Genomic DNA, 18882 nt, shown 5'->3' with positions numbered 1-18882 from the left:
TTTTGATAAAGTTTTGCCAATTATGTGTTTTTTGTTCGTGTATTTTATTGGCAATCACAGTGTTTAGTGTTTGTATTTGGTCTGCTATGTTTTGAGGGATAGGTGTGGGGGTATTGTGTTTAAGTGTGTCTCGTTGTCTGATGAGGCCTTGGATTTCTGGTGTGAAATTGGGGTTGTGTGATTTTCTGTTGCCTCCAGGGATGTATCTCTTGTCTGCGTTTTGTATGATTGTATTAAAAGTGTGCACAGCATTGTTTATGTTTGTGATTGGTGTACTGTTAAGTGTTTCAAAATGTTGTTCTGTCTCTTCAGTAAAAGCTCCTCAGTTAGCTCTCTTGTAATTGATGTATGTGTGTCTGTGGCCAACTGGGGTGTATCTTGTTTTGGTGGTGATGATGATTGGAAGGTGGTCAGAACCTAGGGTTCCGACCACTCACCATGATGTTGTTGGGGTTAGGCAGGGGGAGCAGAAGGTGATATCAGGAGAGGAGGGAGTGTAGAGTGCTTGGTGTGGGATATGTGTATGATTATGTGTGTTGTTCATGATAGTCAATGAGTCAAACTGAATCTGTATATCAAGCCCCTCTGTCTGTGTCAGGGTTGTTGACATACCAGGCAGATGACTTGGCATTGAAGTCACCACCCATGATCAGGTTGGGGATTGAGGCTAGTTGGCTAAAAAAAATCTGATCTACACAACTTCACTCCTAAACCCACACTGTTCCTCACCAATTACTCCTTCTGTTCCTCTATTTAATCCTCTCAATCAAGACAATCCTATAAGCCTTCCCAACTACACTTATGATCGGTGCCACCTGTGTAGAGCCGATGGCCAGGGCTGGTTGCCGCTGTTTGGCCCCCAACTCATGGGGTTGGGGGGTGGTCCCACAATGTAGACGCTGCGGCTCCAGGACCTAGGACCACCCCCCCAACCCCAAGAGTTGGGGGCCAAACAGCGGCAACCAGCCCTGGCCATCGGCTCTACGCAGATGGCACCGATCATAAGTGTAATTGGGAAGGCTTATAGGATTGTCTTGATTGAGAGGATTAGATAGAGGAACAGAGGGTGTAATTGGTGAGGAACAGTGTGGGTTTAGGAGTGAAGTTGTGTAGATCAGATTTTTGTGGTGAGACAGATATGTGAGAAAGCTATAGGAAAAGGTAAGGATGTATTTTGGGCTTTTATGGATTTGGAAAAGGTTTATGACAGGGTAGACAGGAAGGCACTGTGGGAGGTATTGCAGATATATGGAATAGGAGGAAAGCTTTTAAGAGCAGTCAAGAGTTTTTACGAGAGTAGTATAGCTTGCCCATTCTCTGCTCTTCCTCTATTTCCTTGGGTATATCTTGCTTGTTATCCTGTACTACCGTATTTTTTGGACTATAGCCCGCACCGTTATATGACTCGCAACCCCTTACACCTTAGTGAAAATCCACACAAGACCCGCACCACTGTATGACCCACAGTCATATGGCATGCACGGCAGTGTAGATCTGACGATGTATACTACCCATGCATGGGTGGCCACAGGCACAGCTCACAGCGGTTGTTGTTATGGCTGGCCGTTGACGTGGTGATCAAAGTAATTTCAAAGCTGAGGCTTTTTCTGAATTTTCTGTTTCATCAATGCTCATGTGATTTATAAAAAAAGATATATGTTTTCCAATATTGGCAGGTTTCTTGGTGATATCTTGCTTTTCAGGATTCATCACACGTCAAAGGCCGACACGTACATACACAACCTCACAATTTGGTTTCTGAAGCTGCCACTAGATGTAGTGGTAGCTTCGATGAAATAGGGGTGATCTCGAAAGTGTGCAACTGATCTTATGATGCCTTTGGGATGGGTCGAAGACACGGCATTGGGATTCATGATCATGATACCACCATTACTCCAGTCCTATTTATTTCTGATTGTGATGAAGATGAAGAATAACCAACAAATTACATTTCAATATATTTTATTGCACTTATATATATATTACAAAGAACCTTAATCAATTTGTGTAAATAATGCCATAAAACCCTGTTTGGTTGTTTACCGATAATTAATCAATCAATTGGTTTATAGATGCCATACAAAGACTGGTAATTGATTATTAAACCAAACAATTTCCAATGGTTAGTTTTCAATAGAATAGAACAATAATAGAGCACATTACTGAACTGTTATGAACAGAGTCAGTGGAGCACATCGTTATTAGAAAAAAAGCACAGTCAGTGATCACAGACGACAGAGTCAATAATGTTTATGAAGGCGTGTCATCACTCACGAAGCCATCGAATTCCTCATCCTCTGTATCGTCATGGAAGAGGTTGTGGTATAAATCGGCCAATTCTGATGCAGTGGCCTCATCCGTTTCCATTTCGGATTCGTCCGATTCCTTTTCCGAGTCATAGCATGCATCAAACATTGCAGGATGGCACATTTCTGATTTACGGAAACTGTTCTGAATAGTCGATTCTTTAAATTTCTTCCATGCTTGAACGACCCATTCTGCCACTTGACCGTAAGTAGCTCTGCGTTGTCGACCAGTTTTAGTGAAGGAATATTCACCGTCCACCATCCACTTCTCCCAGGCAGTACGCAGTCTGTCCTTGAATGGCTTGTTGACCGAAATGTCAAGTAGCTGGAGAAGTTTCGTAAGACCGCCAGGGATTATCGCGATATTTGAGTTGACTTTCTTGAGATGTTGTTTAACGGATTCGGTTTTATGGGCAGTCATAGAGTCCAAAACGAGTAGCGAGGTCTTTGTGTGGAAGAATCCACCTGGGCGCTTGACATACACTGAGTCAATCCAGTCGTTCATGACTCCTTCATCCATCCACCCCTTTGGATTAGCACGAACCACGACGCCAGATGGAAACTTCTTCTTCGGGATAGTTTTTTGTTTGAAGATCATCATTAGTGGGAGTTTCTTCCCCGATGCGGTACATGAAAGCACGACAGTGAAACTCGATTTCTCATGGCCTGTTGTCTTGATGGGTACTGTTTTCTCGTCATCGGGATGTCGAACATTAAAGGAACTTCGTCCATGTTGATCAGGTGATCGAGACTGATTTTATGCTGTAGATCACCAATTCTTTCCTGTGCATGAACCTAAAACACCAAGATGGTCCACCCTGAAATTCTTCAATGCCATGATCTTTAGCAATGGTTTTTGCTTTTAACCGGATGCTTATTGTAGATACCCCCCCCCCGTCCTGCCGCCCTCTGTTCATTCACCCATGATTCAGCTTTATCTTCAAGGTTGGGCCATCTTGCTTGGTGCCCCCGAAATGCTTTTTTTTTTTTTTTTTTTTTTTTTTTTCTTTTTTTGCCTGTTTTAGTTTGTCCTCCTGCTTTTTCCATGCCCGCACCAACGATTCATCGATTCCATACTCTCGGCCGGCGGCACGATTGCCATGCTCCTTCGCAAACTGGACTGCCTTTAACCCCTTCCATACGGTGACGCCTACTTAGGCGGCATGGGGAGCAAGTGGATACGTGAGGCTGCCATATCGGCATCTTGATTATATTCATTGTAGTTGTCCCTGCATAACTGATATACTCTCTAAACTGGCTTCATCACATTTTCTATGCTTATCAAAATTCACGGGTGAAAGAGAGAATGATCGATATAAGTGGTGACTATTTTTTATGATGCGAGTATTATTACGCAAACTCGTACGTCTGGCAGCTAATGCTGCCCGCGAGATTTTGGCCCGGAGTGAAGTGGTTAACTTGAAATCGGCATTGTAACTTTTTAGCCTGTTCTTCACTGGTGGCATCTTGATGTTGTTTTCTTCTGCGTCGTTGTTGTAAGCTTGTTGTGAAATGATGATTAATTGCTTAAAACTGCAGTATTTATACCCTCTTAATTGGATCATGATGTCGATTTTTGTGGTGACAAAAATTTGTCCATCCTTAGTCAAACCCAGGACTGAAATGATTAATGAAATAAAAATGCATTCTCCAATATAAATTGATTAAATTAAGAAAATACTTTTATTTTTTTCATGTCAGCAGAAGAAAACATTATTAGGAGAATAGCGAAGTTCTGTAGTGATTTTTTGCCAAAGAATAAAATTTAGAGATAGAAGTATTTAGATAGAGGCCTTGGAGGAATATTCCTCCAAGGATAGACCTAAACGTATTATGCACATGTAATGCACAAATGTAATGCACAAACGTGGAATATAAGAGAAGAAGAGAGAAGGAGTTTGAATGTGTTTGAGATGAGGTGTCTGAGAAGTATGGTGGGGGTTACTAGGTTGGATAGAGTGAGAAATGAGGAGGTGAGGAGGAGAACAGGGGTGAAAAAGGATTTGGGAGAGAGGGTTGATGAAAAAATATTAGGATGGTTTGGACACATGGAAAGAATGAGTGAAGAAAGACTAGTAAAAGAGGTATGGAAGGCAGATGTGGAGGGAGTGAACATGAGGGGGCGTCCTAGGATGAGGTGGATGGATGGGGTGAAAGGGGCTTTGGGGAAGAGGGGAATGTCTGTTGAGGAAGGAAGGGAGAGGACGGAAGACAGAGGGGAGTGGAGAATGGTTGTATATGGATGATGTTGTGATTGCATGAGGAGGAATGGGCGGGGGGGTGGGGGGTGGGGTAGTGTGTGTGAGTAAATTTTGACGCAGCCCGAAGGGATTTCTCCCCGTCCTCTCCTTATATGCAAGGGGGGACGGAGAGGGGGGGTCGCCGATTAAATGAAGCGGCCTTGCTGTGGATGTGCTGTGTCTTGCGACACTGCTTCTGACCCAGGGCGGTGGGCAGGGTGCAGGGATGACCCGTCATCCAGGAGGTGCTCAGATGAGAGGGAGGGTGGGAGGGGTGTGGAGTGTATTTAGGGATGAAATGGGTGGGAGTGTTTTTATGCCTTTCCCTTTTTGGCTACCTCCCTTGGAAGGGGGAAAAAGCCTTGGTATATGTATGTATGTAATGCACAAATTTAGCATTAAGGAATCAGGTACAATTTGTAATTGCGAAAATGGCCGCCCGCTTGTTTTTGTTTGATAGCGATACACGATGTTGGTGTTGGTACCAGTCAGTGTTGTATTGTATGTTCATGCTGTTTAGTTAGGCCTGTTTTATTTGTGATAATGCCTTTATCAATAACAAGGCCTGTTTTATTTGTGATAATGCCTTTATCAATAACAAGAGCATGTAAAGCGGGTATGATACTGACAAATCCTACCTTCTCTTTGTCGTTTGTCTCGATTGTGCGCGCTGTATTATGACATTGATCAACTTTCATTCGACGAACCCGATCGGTCCTCCTGCAAATCCCCGATCCGAGAGGGCACCCAGCTAAATTAATCTTTCAATTTTTTTTTGACTGCGTAAGAGGGCAATTTCTAACCGGAATCCACAGATGACCCACACCTTTAAATCACCCACACCCCCGAATTTTGGCCCCTTTCTGAGGCAAAAAGACGCGGGTCATACACTGAAAAATACGGTAATTTTAGAACATTTTTAGCCAATTCTTTGTCCTCCTTTTCTCTCTGGAACCAATTTCAGTTATGTTTTTCTTTATACCATAAATTACTATAAATATTTTTTTGTCTACTGTATCTCTTACAAGGTTTTGTTTTTAATTACCTTGATAACTGTGTATTCAGCCTTCTCCTGCATCTTTTGTTGAACCTTTTCTTTGAAAATTACCTTTTCTTCTTTTTTTTTTCCAATCATTCCTTAGTTTCTGTAATTCATTTTCTCCTATTGTTTTTCCTGCTTCCATGGTCATTGCTTTGATCTTTTCAGCTACCTCTTTCCTTATGCTCTCATTATTTGTGTTTTTATTATTTTTCAACTTTTCGTTTTCACCTATTAGCTCAGCCAATTCTTTTTTTAATACACTAATCTCTTCTTTCATTTCATTGTTCACTTTCTTTAGGTCTGCCACTTCATAGTCATCCATAGATCACTTGTTTCTTGTTTCCATGCATTGTTCATATTTCTCATATCCTTCTCTATGTCAGTAATTCTACTAAAGAGTCTTCTTTTGTACCCAGTGAATCCAAAAAAATTGCTTCAATCTCTATTGTCAAGCAGGAACCTTTTAGTCCCTCTGGATTTATGTTCTGTCTCACTCTTCTTCTGGTAACCAACTCTGTGAATCTGTTTACTGTACATTTGACCGTAACAAATAGTCATCTTAGGAATCTTCTGACCTGTCCATAATTTCCTCCATTTTACTTTGATTTCACACTTTTCACATTATGATTAACCATTTTGGTTATTCACGAGCACTTCTCCTCCCATAATCTACACTCTTGGTATTCTATAATTGAAGCACTGTTGTGACTTTTTCGTAATACACATGATTTTTGGGAGCACCAAAATTATGCATATTGTCACTATGATGAACAATGTTTGAGATGAGGTGCCTGAGAAGTATGATGGGGGTTACTAGGCTGGATAGAGTGAGAAATTAGGAGGTGAGGAAGAGAATGGGGGTGGAAAGGGAGCTGGGAGATAGGGCTGATGAAAGAGTATTGGGATGGTTTGGACACATGGAAAGAATGAGTGAAGAAAGACTAGTAAAAGAGGTGTGTAAGGCAGAGGTGGAAGGAGTGAACATGAGGGGGTGACATAGGATGAGATGAATGGATGGGTTAAAATGGTTGGGAATAGGGGAATGTCTGTGGAGGAAGGACAGGAGAGGACAGAAGATAGGAGTGAATGGAGAATGGTTGTGTATGGATGATGCTGTGATGCATGAGGTGAAGTGGGTGGAAGATGGGGGGGTGAGGGAGTATGTGTGAGAAATAAATTGACACAGCCCAAAGGGATTTCTCCCTGTCTTCTCCTTTTCTACATGAGGGGACAGAGAGGGGAGTTGCAGATTTAATGAAGTATGAGGTATGTTCAATAAGTAATGAGAAAATGTCAGGCAAGATATTGAATATGGTATGTGAAGTACACATACATATATTCTATAAAATTACTAACTAGCAACTTTCTGTATTTGTAGGTCTGAGTGCAGCAGTGAACATGGTGGAACCAGTGTGATTCAGTTTGCCAATCTGTGAACACTTGGCAAGATGCAGGGAAACATGGAGCAACATTACACCATCAAATTTTGTGTTAAACTTAAGAAAACCAAACAAGAAGCTTATGGAATGTTAAAGGAGGCATATGGGGATGGACAGATGAGCCAAGCAAGTTTCTAACAGTGGTTTAACAGATTTTCTGAAGGAAATGAACAGATTGAGGATGAACCAGATCTAGAGCACTGAAAAGTGCACGCAAGTAGGAAAACAGTTAGGAAATGCAAAGTTTAGTGATGCAAGACTGTCAAATATCTGTGAGGATGATATCTGAAACTGTTGGTATTTGTATTGGCACAATAGACACAATTCTGAATGAAGATCTGAAGCTCCACAAAGTCTGTGCCAAGTTCATGCCAAAGATCCTCCCTGACGACCAGAGGCAGTTTGGTGTGGAATGTTGCACTGACATTCTCGAAATGATAGAGGCTGATTCAGGTTTCCTGAACAAGGTAGTGACTTGCAACGAAAGTTGGGTATTCACCTACAACCCTAAGAGCAAATGTCAGAGTGCTCAGTGGAAGCATGCAACCTCCCCCAGACCCAAAAAGGCAAAGATGAGCAGGTCGCAAAAGAAGACCATGGTTATTCCTTTCTTTGACTCCCAGGGGCTCATTCATGTTGAGTGGGTTCCTCAGGGTCAAACCGTCAATAAGGAGTATTACCTTACTGTTCTGAAAAGGTTCAGGGAGGAGATGAGGAAGAAGAGGCCTCAACAGTTGAGGAGTGGTCAGTGGTGGTTCCACCAGGACAATGCCCCATGCCACAAGTCAACGTTGGTGACCACCTGGATGGCCAACAGGGGAATGAAAGTGGTACAATACCCACCCTACAGCACTGACCTAGCCCCTTGCGACTTCTTCCTGTTCCCACACATGAAAGACAGCCTCAGGGGAACCAGATTCCAGTCAACAGAGGAGCTGAAAGAGGCATCGGAAAGTTACCTGAAGGAATTACTGAAAAAGGACTTTGAGGAGATCTTCAAGGATTGGGAGAGACACATGCAGAAGTGTGTAGATGTGAGAGGCAATTATTTTGAAGGAGACAAAGTTCTGTAAGCTTATGAAAATAAATAGTGTCTCTCCTGACATTTTCTCATTACTTATTCAACATCCCTTGTAGCCTTGCTGTGGATGTGCTGTGTCTTGTGACACTGCTTCTGACCCAGGGCAGTGGGCAAGGTACAGGGATGACCTGTCATTCAGGAGGAGCCAAGATAAGAGGGAGGGAAGATGGTGGAGAGGATTGTAGTATTTTGGGGGTGGAATGGGTGGGAGTGGTTTTTATGCCTTTGTTTTTTTTTTGGCTACCTCCCTTGTAAGGGGGAAAAAGCCTTTGGTATATGTATGTATGTATCTTTCTCTTCATTTGATTTGTTCACTTTCAGCATGTATCTGTCTCCCTCACTTTTCTTCCCTCTCTACCTCCACTCTTAGTGATAGTAGCTTGATCAGGTTCATTGCCACTGGTCTCTCCTGCTAAAGAAGCACAGCCTTTGGGTAAGAGTAGCTTGAATAAAGAAACATTATTTCTCAATATGGAAGGAGTTAACTGAAATCAGGGGAGATCATGAATATAGGAAAGAAGTAGGAGAAACATCAAGACAAGTGGGAGTGAAACAGAATATGGACCCTCAGAATACTTTCAGGCCTCTAAAAGTGTAACTATGACATTCTATTTTAGTAGTACTGAAAGTAGCAGCAGCTGCATAAATTAATTTTTTTTCTCATATTACAGAAAAGATTGTGGAACTCAGATGTGGTGATAGAATTACATACAAGTTTGGCAGACAGAAAGATCTTGGCTAATGCACTGGAGTTGGGGATTGCTGTTACTTATTATGGTCAAAGTCTGAAACACTTCTATGAATTCAGCGTTCCGGTAAGCTAATCTTAATGGGGATCTGACAGTCTGGAAAGCTCTTTTTTCTTTTTTTCCTAGTTGTATTTTACGGGAAGGGGAGCTATGCTCGTGGTGTCCCGTCTTCATATCTCATTTTATCTAAACTATTTTTAAAATCATGTATTGTTTTTGCACACACCACTTTCTCATCTAACTTGTTCCAACTGTCCATTACTCTGTGAGGAAAGCTGTTCTTTTTCAGATCTCTTCTATAGCTGTCTTTCTTGATTTTCTTTCCGTGTCCTCTTGTATTTCTATCATCCCATTTTATCAGATTCTATCAATAATTTCTATGCCTTTCATGATTCTGTAAATAGCTATCAAATCTCCTCTCTCTCTTTGCTGTAGTGTCTGTAGTTCAAGTTTTGCTAGTCTCTCTTCATATGATAGTTTTGAGAGTGTTGGTGCCAATTTTGTAATTGCTCTTTGTATTCTTTCAAGTTTTTTTTATAAATTGTTTTGTACTTGGTGACCATATCGTTGCTGCATATTCCAATCTTGGTCTTATCAGAGTGATTAGGATTTTCTTCACCATTTCTTCATCCAGGTATGTAAATGCGACTTTGATTGTTCTTATTAAGTTATAAGTTTCTCCAAAAATCTTATTTATATGTTTCTTAGGTGACATATTCATAACAATGACTCCCAGGTCCTTCTCATTCTCTACTTTTTTTATTCCTTCTTCTCCCAATTTATATGATCCTGTTATTCTGTTTTTGCTTTTTCCAAATTCCATTATACTACACTTTTTAGTGTTAAACTCCATCTCCCACTTCCTACTCCATTCCCATACTTTATTTAGATCACTCTGTAGTGACTCACAATCTTCTTCCGTATTCACTTTTTTTTTAACAGTTTTGCATCATCTGCAAAGAAGCTCATATAACTTTCAATTCCATCATCCATATCATTAATGTATATAGCAAACATTATTGGGGCCAGAACTGTTCCTTGTGGAACACCGCTTATTACTTCATCCCATTTTGAGTGTTTATCTCTTATCACTCTCATTTTTCTTGCAAAAAGTCTTCCATCCAATTAAGCAGTTTGCCCTGTATTTCTCCTTCATTTTCAAATTTCTTAAGCAACTTCTTATGTGGTACTTTGTCAAAGGCTTTTTTTAGGTCTAGAAATGCACAATCACCCCATTCATCTCTTGTATTATATCTATTAGCCTTGAATAGAAACATATTAAATTGGTGATGCATGATCGTCCTTGTCTGAATCCAAATTGCCTTGGATTTAACACGTTTTTTTCTAAATATTTTACCCATCTACTTTTGACAATTCTTTCACATATTTTTGCTATTGTACTTGTTAGAGAGACTGGTCTGTAATTGGTAGGGTCTTCTTTATTTCCCCCTTTATATATAGGTACTATATTTGCTTTTTTCCAATCTTCTAGGACTTTTCCTTCTTTCAAGGAACTGTTTATTATGCTATGTATTTTGCCTGCCAGTTCATTCCTGCATTCTTTCAAAATCCAGTTTGCTATTTCATCTGGTCCATGCGATTTTCTGACATCAAGATTACTCAAGTGTTTCAATATTTCATACTTTGTTACTTCTATTTCTTTCATGGGAGGGACTTTCTCTTTCCATTCGATCTCTTCAGGTTGTATGTTCTCCCTTGTAAACACTGATTTAAAATGCTTGTTCATAATTTCCGCCATTTCAATTTCCTCTGTGTATTCAACTCCTTGTCTTAATTTCTCCAAATCTTGTTTGTTTTTCAGTTTGTTGTTTACAAATCTGTAAAATAGTTTTGGTTGATCTTTACATTTTTCTATGACATCTTTTTCATATTTTCTCTTTTCCTCTCTGCATGCTTGTACATATTCATTTCTATAACAAGTATATATTTTCCATTTTTCAGGTCTTCTGTCTTTTTTCCATCTGGTCCAAGCTTTGTCTCTTTTGTCTTTTAACACTACAACGTTTGTTGTACCAGCACTTACAAAGGATTACAAAGGATGAGCATGCCGACAGGAGACCTTTTGGTCCATAACTAGGTCGGATGAAGAAAAAAACTATATATACATATATATATATACACATACACATATACATATACACATATATACATACACACACACTTCAACGAATGGACGGCTTAGAAGACGTTCTGAAGAAAACTGAAGTCTGTGGATCCCAACGCAAAGAGAAGTGCCTAGTGTTTTTACAGGGTGGGGGGGAAATTGCTCGTGGAGTAGTGGGAAAGTAGGGAAAGAGGAAAAGGGGAGGGATTACTGAGGGAAATGGAAGGAAATGAGGAGGGAGTAGACTTGGCCCAGGCAGACAAGCGAAAGGTAAACAAAAGACCCCCCGATCAGCTGAGCGATGATGAAATGTCTAATAAAAATGTAAAGATTAGAAGTATAGAGAGGAGCAATACAGTAGAAAGTGACGAGAATATGTTCCAGGGATTTAAAGAGGGTGGGGGGGACACAACCCGACTGATAAGACTAGAGGAGAGAGTTGATAAGGTGATCGAGGACTTGGAACGTAGGTTAGGTAATGTTGACTCCATTTTCCAGAGAATTGAAAGGTTGGAAGAACTAGAGAAGGCAAACAGAAACTTAACTGATGAAATAGAGGACCTAAAAAGACAGTTAAGAAATGTAAAGGAAGAGAATGAGAAATTGAAGAAGAATAGTAATGAAAACAGAGAGACAATAGCTAAAGAAGCTAAAAATTGGAGATCAACCCAAGAAGGGAATAAGGTTTCATTCACTGACATAGTCAAACAGCAATTGAAAGAACATAATGAAGACTCAGTTATTAAAGTGATGAGACAGAAAGAGAATATAGTAAGAGAATTAGCTGACAAAAAGAAATGTATAATTATATTAGGAATGGAAGAGAAACATAACCCAGATAGAACCACAAGAATCAAAGAGGAAAATGAAAGAGTAAGCAGTTTATCAAAATTAGTCCAGGAAGATGAACCAGAAAATATAAAGGAAATTGAGGAAAAATTCAGACTTGGAAAATATAGTACAGATAAGACCAGACCAATTAAGATTAAATTCAGGTCCCAAACAACGGCAGAGAAAATTCTATCCAAAACAGGGAAACTAGCAACAAATGATCAATATAAAAAGGTATGGATAAAAAGAGAAATGAATAAGGAGGAAAGAGAGGCAGAAAAGCAGAAAAGACTTGAAGCTAAGGCAAAAAACGAGGAAAGAACGGAGTCAGAGAAAGAGAGATTCTATTGGAGAGTAGTGAACATGAAAATAAAGCAGTTCGACATACAAAAGAAAAACATAAGGGAAACAGAGAACACAATGAAAGTGGCAGAAAACTAAGAGCGTCTTACACAAATATAGATGGATTAATAACAGGATTGAATGAACTGAATGATTATTTGAAGGAAAAAGAACCGGACATAATGGGAATTGTAGAAACAAAATTAAAAGGCCCACTACCTCCCAACAGTGTAGGACATGATGCATACAATTATTGGATTAGAAACAGAGAGAAAAAACAAGGGGGTGGAGTTATGTTCCTGACTAAGAAGGATATAAACGTGAAAGGTGTCATATATGGAAAGAATACAGTAGAGATGATTATGATAGAAGTGGAAGACAGAGATAAGAAGAGCAGAAAATTTGTGATCAATTATGTGCCTCCGAAAACAGCCTCATGGGAGGAGAGTGAACATAAAAGTATGTTAGAGGACACAAAGATAGCATTAAATAAAATAATGGAAGACGGAGGAAGAATAGTTATGATGGGCGACTTTAATTGCAAGGAAATCTGCTGGGAAGAAATGACAGTAAAGAGTGGTGATGACTCATGGGGAAATGTTCTACTTGAGATGATTACTGACCATTCAATGACAATGGATACAAGAGAACACTAGGTATAGAAATGAGGAAGAACCATCGAGACTAGACTTAATAATTACATCTGAACCTAGAATAGTGGACAAGGTTGAATATAAAACACCAATAGGTAAAAGTGACCACATATTGATTGAACTGGAACTTAATGAAGAAAAATATATGAAAAGAAATGAACAATATAGAAAAGGAAGAATGATGTATGAAAAAACAAACTTTGATAAAATAAGAGAATTCTTTCAACAAGAAAACTGGGAAGAAATATACAAAGAAGAAACATCAGTGGAAGAGAAATGGAATATTTTGACAAAAATTTACAAGAAAGGAGTGGAAAAGTATGTCCCAAGACAAAAACAAGAGAAAGAATATGTAAAAAGCTGGTACAACAAAAGTTGTAGGGAGTTAAAAGACAAAAGAGACAAAGCCTGGACCAGATGGAAAAAAGACAGAAGACCTGAAAAATGGAAAATATATACTGGTTATAGAAATGAATATGTACAAAAGTGCAGAGAGGAAAAAAGAAAATATGAAAAAGATGTTATAGAAAAGTGTAAAGATCAACCAAAATTATTTTACAGATTTGTAAACAATAAACTGAAAAACAAACAAGACTTGGAGAAATTAAGACAAGGAGGAGTTGAATACACTGAGGAAATGGAAATGGCAGAAATTATGAACAAACATTTTAAATCAGTGTTTACAAGGGAAAATATACAACCTGAAGAGATTGAGTGGAAAGAAAAGGTCCCCCCTATGAAAGAAATAGAAGTAACAAAGAATGAAATATTGACACACTTGGGTAATCTTGATGTCAGAAAATCGCATGGGCCAGATGAAATAGCAAACTGGATTCTGAAAGAATGCAGGAAGGAACTGGCAGACAAAATACATAGCATAATAAGCAGTTCCTTAACCCCTTCCATACGGTGCCGCACACGTAGGCGTCATGGACTTAGATCTCGGTGGCAGCAGCCAATGCCAGCCGTACGACGTGTCGTAATAATACTCGCATCATAAAATATAGTCACCGCTTATATCGATCGTTCTCTCTTCACCCGTGAATTTTGATAACCATAGAAAATGCGACTACAAAAGAATTAGAAAGAATGTCATTATGGAGGGGCGACTACAATAAATATAATCAAGACGCCGATATGGCAGCCTCGCGAATACACTCGCTCCCCATGACGCCTACGTGTGCGGCACCGTATGGAAGGGGTTAAAAGAAGGAAAAGTTCCAGAAGATTGGAAAAAAGCAAATATAGTACCTATATATAAAGGAGGAAATAAAGAAGAACCTACCAACTATAGACCAGTCTCTCTAACAAGTACAATAGCAAAAATTTGTGAAAGAATTATCAAAAGTAGATGGGTAAAATACTTGGAAAAAAACAACGTACTAAATCCAAGGCAATTTGGATTCAGACAAGGACGATCATGCGTCACCAATTTAATATGTTTCTATTCAAGGCTAATAGATATAATACAAGAAAGAGATAGATGGGCGGACTGTGCATTTTTAGATCTAAAAAAAGCTTTTGACAAAGTACCACATAAGAAGTTGCTTAAGAAATTAGAAACTGAAGGAGGAATACAGGACAAACTACTAAATTGGATGGAGGACTTTTTGCAAGAAAGGAAAATGAGAGTAGTGATAAGAAACCAGAACTCAAAATGGGATGAAGTAATAAGCGGTGTTCCGCAGGGAACAGTTCTGGCCCCAATAATGTTTGCTATATATATTAATGATATGGATGAAGGAATAGAAAGCTATATGAGCTTCTTTGCAGATGATGCAAAACTACTGAAAAAGAGTGAAAACTGAAGATTGTGAATCACTACAGAGAGATCTAAATAAAGTACAGGAATGGAGTAGGAAGTGGGAGATGGAGTTCAATACAAAAAAGTGTAGTATAATGGAATTTGGAAAAAGCAAAAACAGAATAACAGGAGCATATAAATTGGGAGAAGGAATAAAAAAAGTAGAAAATGAGAAGGACCTGGGAGTCATTGTTATGAATAATATGTCACCTGAGAAACATATAAATAAGATTTTTGGAGAAACTTATAACTTAATAAGAACAATCAAAGTTGCATTTACATACCTGGATGAAGAAATGGTGAAGAAAATCCTAATCACCCTGATGAGACCAAGATTGGAATATGCAGCAACGATATGGTCACCAAGTACAAAAAAATGTATAAAAAAACTTGAAAGAATACAAAGAGCAATTACAAAATTGGCACCAACACTCTCAAAACTATCATATGAAGAGAGACTAGAAAAACTTGAACTACAGACACTAGAGCAAAGAAGAGAGGAGATTTGATAGCTATTTACAGAATCATGAAAGGCATAGAAATTACTGACAGAGAGAATCTGATAAAATGGGATGACAGAAATACTAGAGGACACGGAAAGAAAATAAAAAAAGACAGCTATAGAAGAGATTTGAAAAAGAACAGCTTTCCTCACTGAGTAATAGACAGTTGGAACAAGTTAGATGAGAAAGTGGTGTGTGCAAAAACAATACATGAATTTAAAAATAGTTTAGATAAAATGAGATATGAAGACGGGACCCCACGAGCATAGCTCCCCTTCCCGTAAAATACAACTAGGTAAATACAACAAGGTAAATACACATATATATATATATATGTATATATATACTCATACATATACATACATATATATATATATAATGATTAAATAATGAAAATTATAATAATATGAATAATAAAGTAAGTAAATAAACAAATAAAGTTAAATAATAAAAAAACAGGTAAATAGTAAATGATAATAAACTGAGAGATAAATAATAGATGATAATCAAGGAAATCATAATAAACACCAGAACAAAATTATTAGAGTATTTCCTTTCTGTCAAAAGGGATCGTGACTCCTCTTGAAGGTGATATCTAAAAAAGAAAAAAATCCTGTCTCGCAGCCTTCAAGGTGTGGGATCGATCCCCAACGGCTGTCACTGACTGCCACTCTCCCTGGCAGTCCAAGCACACTGATCAAAGGTGACGACATCAGTCGGAAATGGGCCATTTTATGAGGAAGGTTTACTTTTAAGGAATTACCGAATTTGATTACGGAAATTATAGAAATAATAATAATGATTATAACTATAAGAACATAAGATTGAAATAGACTGCAAGAGACCACATATTCTTTTTCTTGTTTTTGTCTTGGAACATACTTTTCCACTCCTTTTTTTATAAATTTTTGTCAAAATATTCCATTTCTCTTCCACTGTTGTTTCTTCTTTGTATATTCCTTCCCAGTTTTCTTTTTGAAAGAACTCTGTTATTTTATCAAAGTTTGTTTTTTCATACATTCTTCCTTTTCTATATTGTTCATTTCTTTTCATGTATTTTTCGTATTTTTCCTCATTTAGTTCCAGTTCAATCAGTATATGGTCACTTTTACTTATTGGTGTTTTATATTCAATCTTTTCTACTATTCTAGGTTCAGATGTGATTATTAGGTCTAGTCTCGATGGTTCTTCCTCATTTCTATACCTAGTGTTCTCCTGTATCCACTGTGTCATTGTATTGTCAATAATCATCTCAAGTAGAACATTTCCCCATGAGCCGTCTCCACCCTTTACTGTCCTCTCTTCCCAGCAGATTTCTTTGCAATTAAAGTTGCCCATCATAACTATTTTTCCTCCATCTTCCATTATCTTATTTAATGTTATCTTTGTGTCCTCTAACATACTTTTATGTTCACTCTCTTCCCACAAGGCTGTTTTTGGAGGCACATAATTCATCACAAACTTTCTGCTCTTCTTATCTCTGTCTTCCTCTTCAATCATAATCATCTCTACTGTATTCTTTCCATATGTGACACTTCACGTTTATATCCTTCTTAGTCAGGAACATAACTCCACCCCCTTGTTTTGTCTCTGTTTCTAATCCAATAATTATATGCGTCATGTCCTACACTGTTGGGTCGTAGTGGACCTTTTAATTTTGTTTCTACAATTCCCATTATGTCCGGTTCTTTTTCCTTCAGATAATCATTCAGCTCATTCAATCCTGTTATTAATCCATCTATATTTGTGTAAGACACTCTTAGTTTTCTGCCACTTCCATTGTATTCTCTGTTTCCCATTTGTTTTTCTCTAGTATTTCGAATTTCTTTACTTGCATATTCACTACTCTCCAATAGAATCTCTCTTTTTCTGACTCTGTTCTGTTCTCGTTTTTTTCCTTAGCTTGTTGTCTTTTCATTTTTTCCTCCTCTCTTTCCTCTTTATTCATTTACCTTTTTATCCATACCTTTTTATATTGTTTACTTGCTGTTAGTTTCCCTGTTTTTGATAAGATATTCTCTGCTGTTGTTTGTGACCTGAATTTAATCTTAATTGGTCTGGTCTTATCTGTACTAAACTTTCTGAGTCTGACCTTCTCTTCGATTTGTTTCATGATTTCAGGTTCATCTTCCTGAACTAATTCTAATTATCTGCTTACTTTTTCATTTTCCTCATTGATTCTTGTTCTATCTGGGTGGTGTTTCTCTTCCATTCCTAATATAATTATACATTTCTTTTTAACTACTAAGTCTCTTACTATATTCTCCATTTGTCTCATCACTTTAATAACTGAGTCTTCAGTTTGTTCTTTCATTTGCTGTTAAGTTATATCAGTAAATGCAACTTTACTGTTTTCTTGGATTGTCTTCCAACCCTTAGCTTCTTTAGCTATGGCCTCTTTGTTTTCTTTACTATTCCTCTTTAATTCTTCATTCTTCTCTTTTACTTCTCTTAACTGTCTTTTTAGTTCTTCTATTTCCTTAATTAAGGTTTTGTTCGCCTTCTCTAGTTCTTCCAATCTTTCAACCCTTTGCACAATTTCTAACATTCTACCGAACCTACTTTCCCAATGTTCGGTCATTTGTTCAAGTTTTTGTTCTAGTCTTGCCAGTCGGGGAGGTTGGTATCCGCCTCCCCCTCATTAACTCCATGGAAATTATTATCCTCACCTTCTATTGTGCTGCTCATATCTATGTTTCTAATCTTTACATTTTTGTTAGACCCTTCATCGTCACTAAATTGATCCAGTCCGCGTTTGTTTACATGGCGTCTGCCTGCCTGGACCAAGTCCTCTCCTTCCTCATTTTCTTCCATTTCCCTCAGTAATCCCTCCCCTTCTCCTTTTTCCTCACTTTCCCCCTACACCACGAGGAATCCCCTTCCCTGCAAATACAATAGGTACTTCCTTTGATATCATCGAAAATTTCAGTTTTTCTTCAGGACGTAAATCCTCGCCGTCTGTCCAACGTAAGTGTGTGTATTTACCTAGTTGTATTTTACAGGAAGGGGAGCTATGCTCGTGGTGTCCCGTCTTCATATCTCATTTTATCTAAACTATTTTTAGATTCATGTATTGTTTTTGCACACCACTTTCTCATCTAACTTGTTCCAAATGTCTATTACTCTGAGGAAAGCTGTTCTTTTTCAGATCTCTTCTATAGCTGCCTTTCTTAATTTTCTTTCTGTGTCCTCTTGTATTTCTATCGTCCCATTTTATTAGATCCTCTCTATCAATAGTTTCTATTCCTTTCATGATTCTGTAAATAGCTATCAAATCTCCTCTCTTCTTTGCTCTAATGTCTGTAGCTCAAGTTTTGCTAGTCTCTCTTCATATGATAGTTTTGAGAGTGTTGGTGCCAATTTTGTAATTGCTCTTTGTATTCTTTCAAGTTTTGTTGTACATTTTTTTGTACTTGGTGACCACATTGTTGCTGCATATTCCAATCTTGGTCTTATCAAAGTGATTAGTATTTTCTTCACCATTTCTTCATCCAGGTATGTAAATGCCACTGATTGTTCTTATTAAGTTATAAGTTTCTCCAAAAATCTTATATGTTTCTCAGGTGACATATTATTCATATTAGTGTGTGTATTTACCTAGTTGTATTTTACGGGAAGGAGAGCTATGCTCGTGGTGTCCCGTCTTCATATCTCATTTTATCTAAACTATTTTTAAATTCATGTATTGTCTTTGCACACACCACTTTCTCATCTAACTTGTTCCAACTGTCTATTACTCTGTGAGGAAAGCTGTTCTTTTTCAGATC

The 18882-nt window shown here is 38.2% G+C and overlaps 1 protein-coding gene across 1 annotated transcript in view; it reads left to right on the top strand.

The window, feature by feature from the left end:
- LOC143036430 (mucosa-associated lymphoid tissue lymphoma translocation protein 1-like) overlaps positions 1–18882 on the top strand; it is a gene marked incomplete at its 5' end in the record, with an annotated part of 107060 nt that overhangs the window by 58607 nt on the left and 29571 nt on the right. The window contains 1 exon segment of the mRNA XM_076203782.1: positions 8780–8923. Coding sequence (XP_076059897.1) covers positions 8780–8923 — 144 coding nt within the window.

This window comes from Oratosquilla oratoria, chromosome 20, assembly GCF_046742065.1.
Source record: "Oratosquilla oratoria isolate Oo_2021 chromosome 20, ASM4674206v1, whole genome shotgun sequence".
NCBI classification, from domain to species: domain Eukaryota; kingdom Metazoa; phylum Arthropoda; class Malacostraca; order Stomatopoda; family Squillidae; genus Oratosquilla; species Oratosquilla oratoria.
This window is presented reverse-complemented; position numbering and strand designations above follow the sequence as displayed.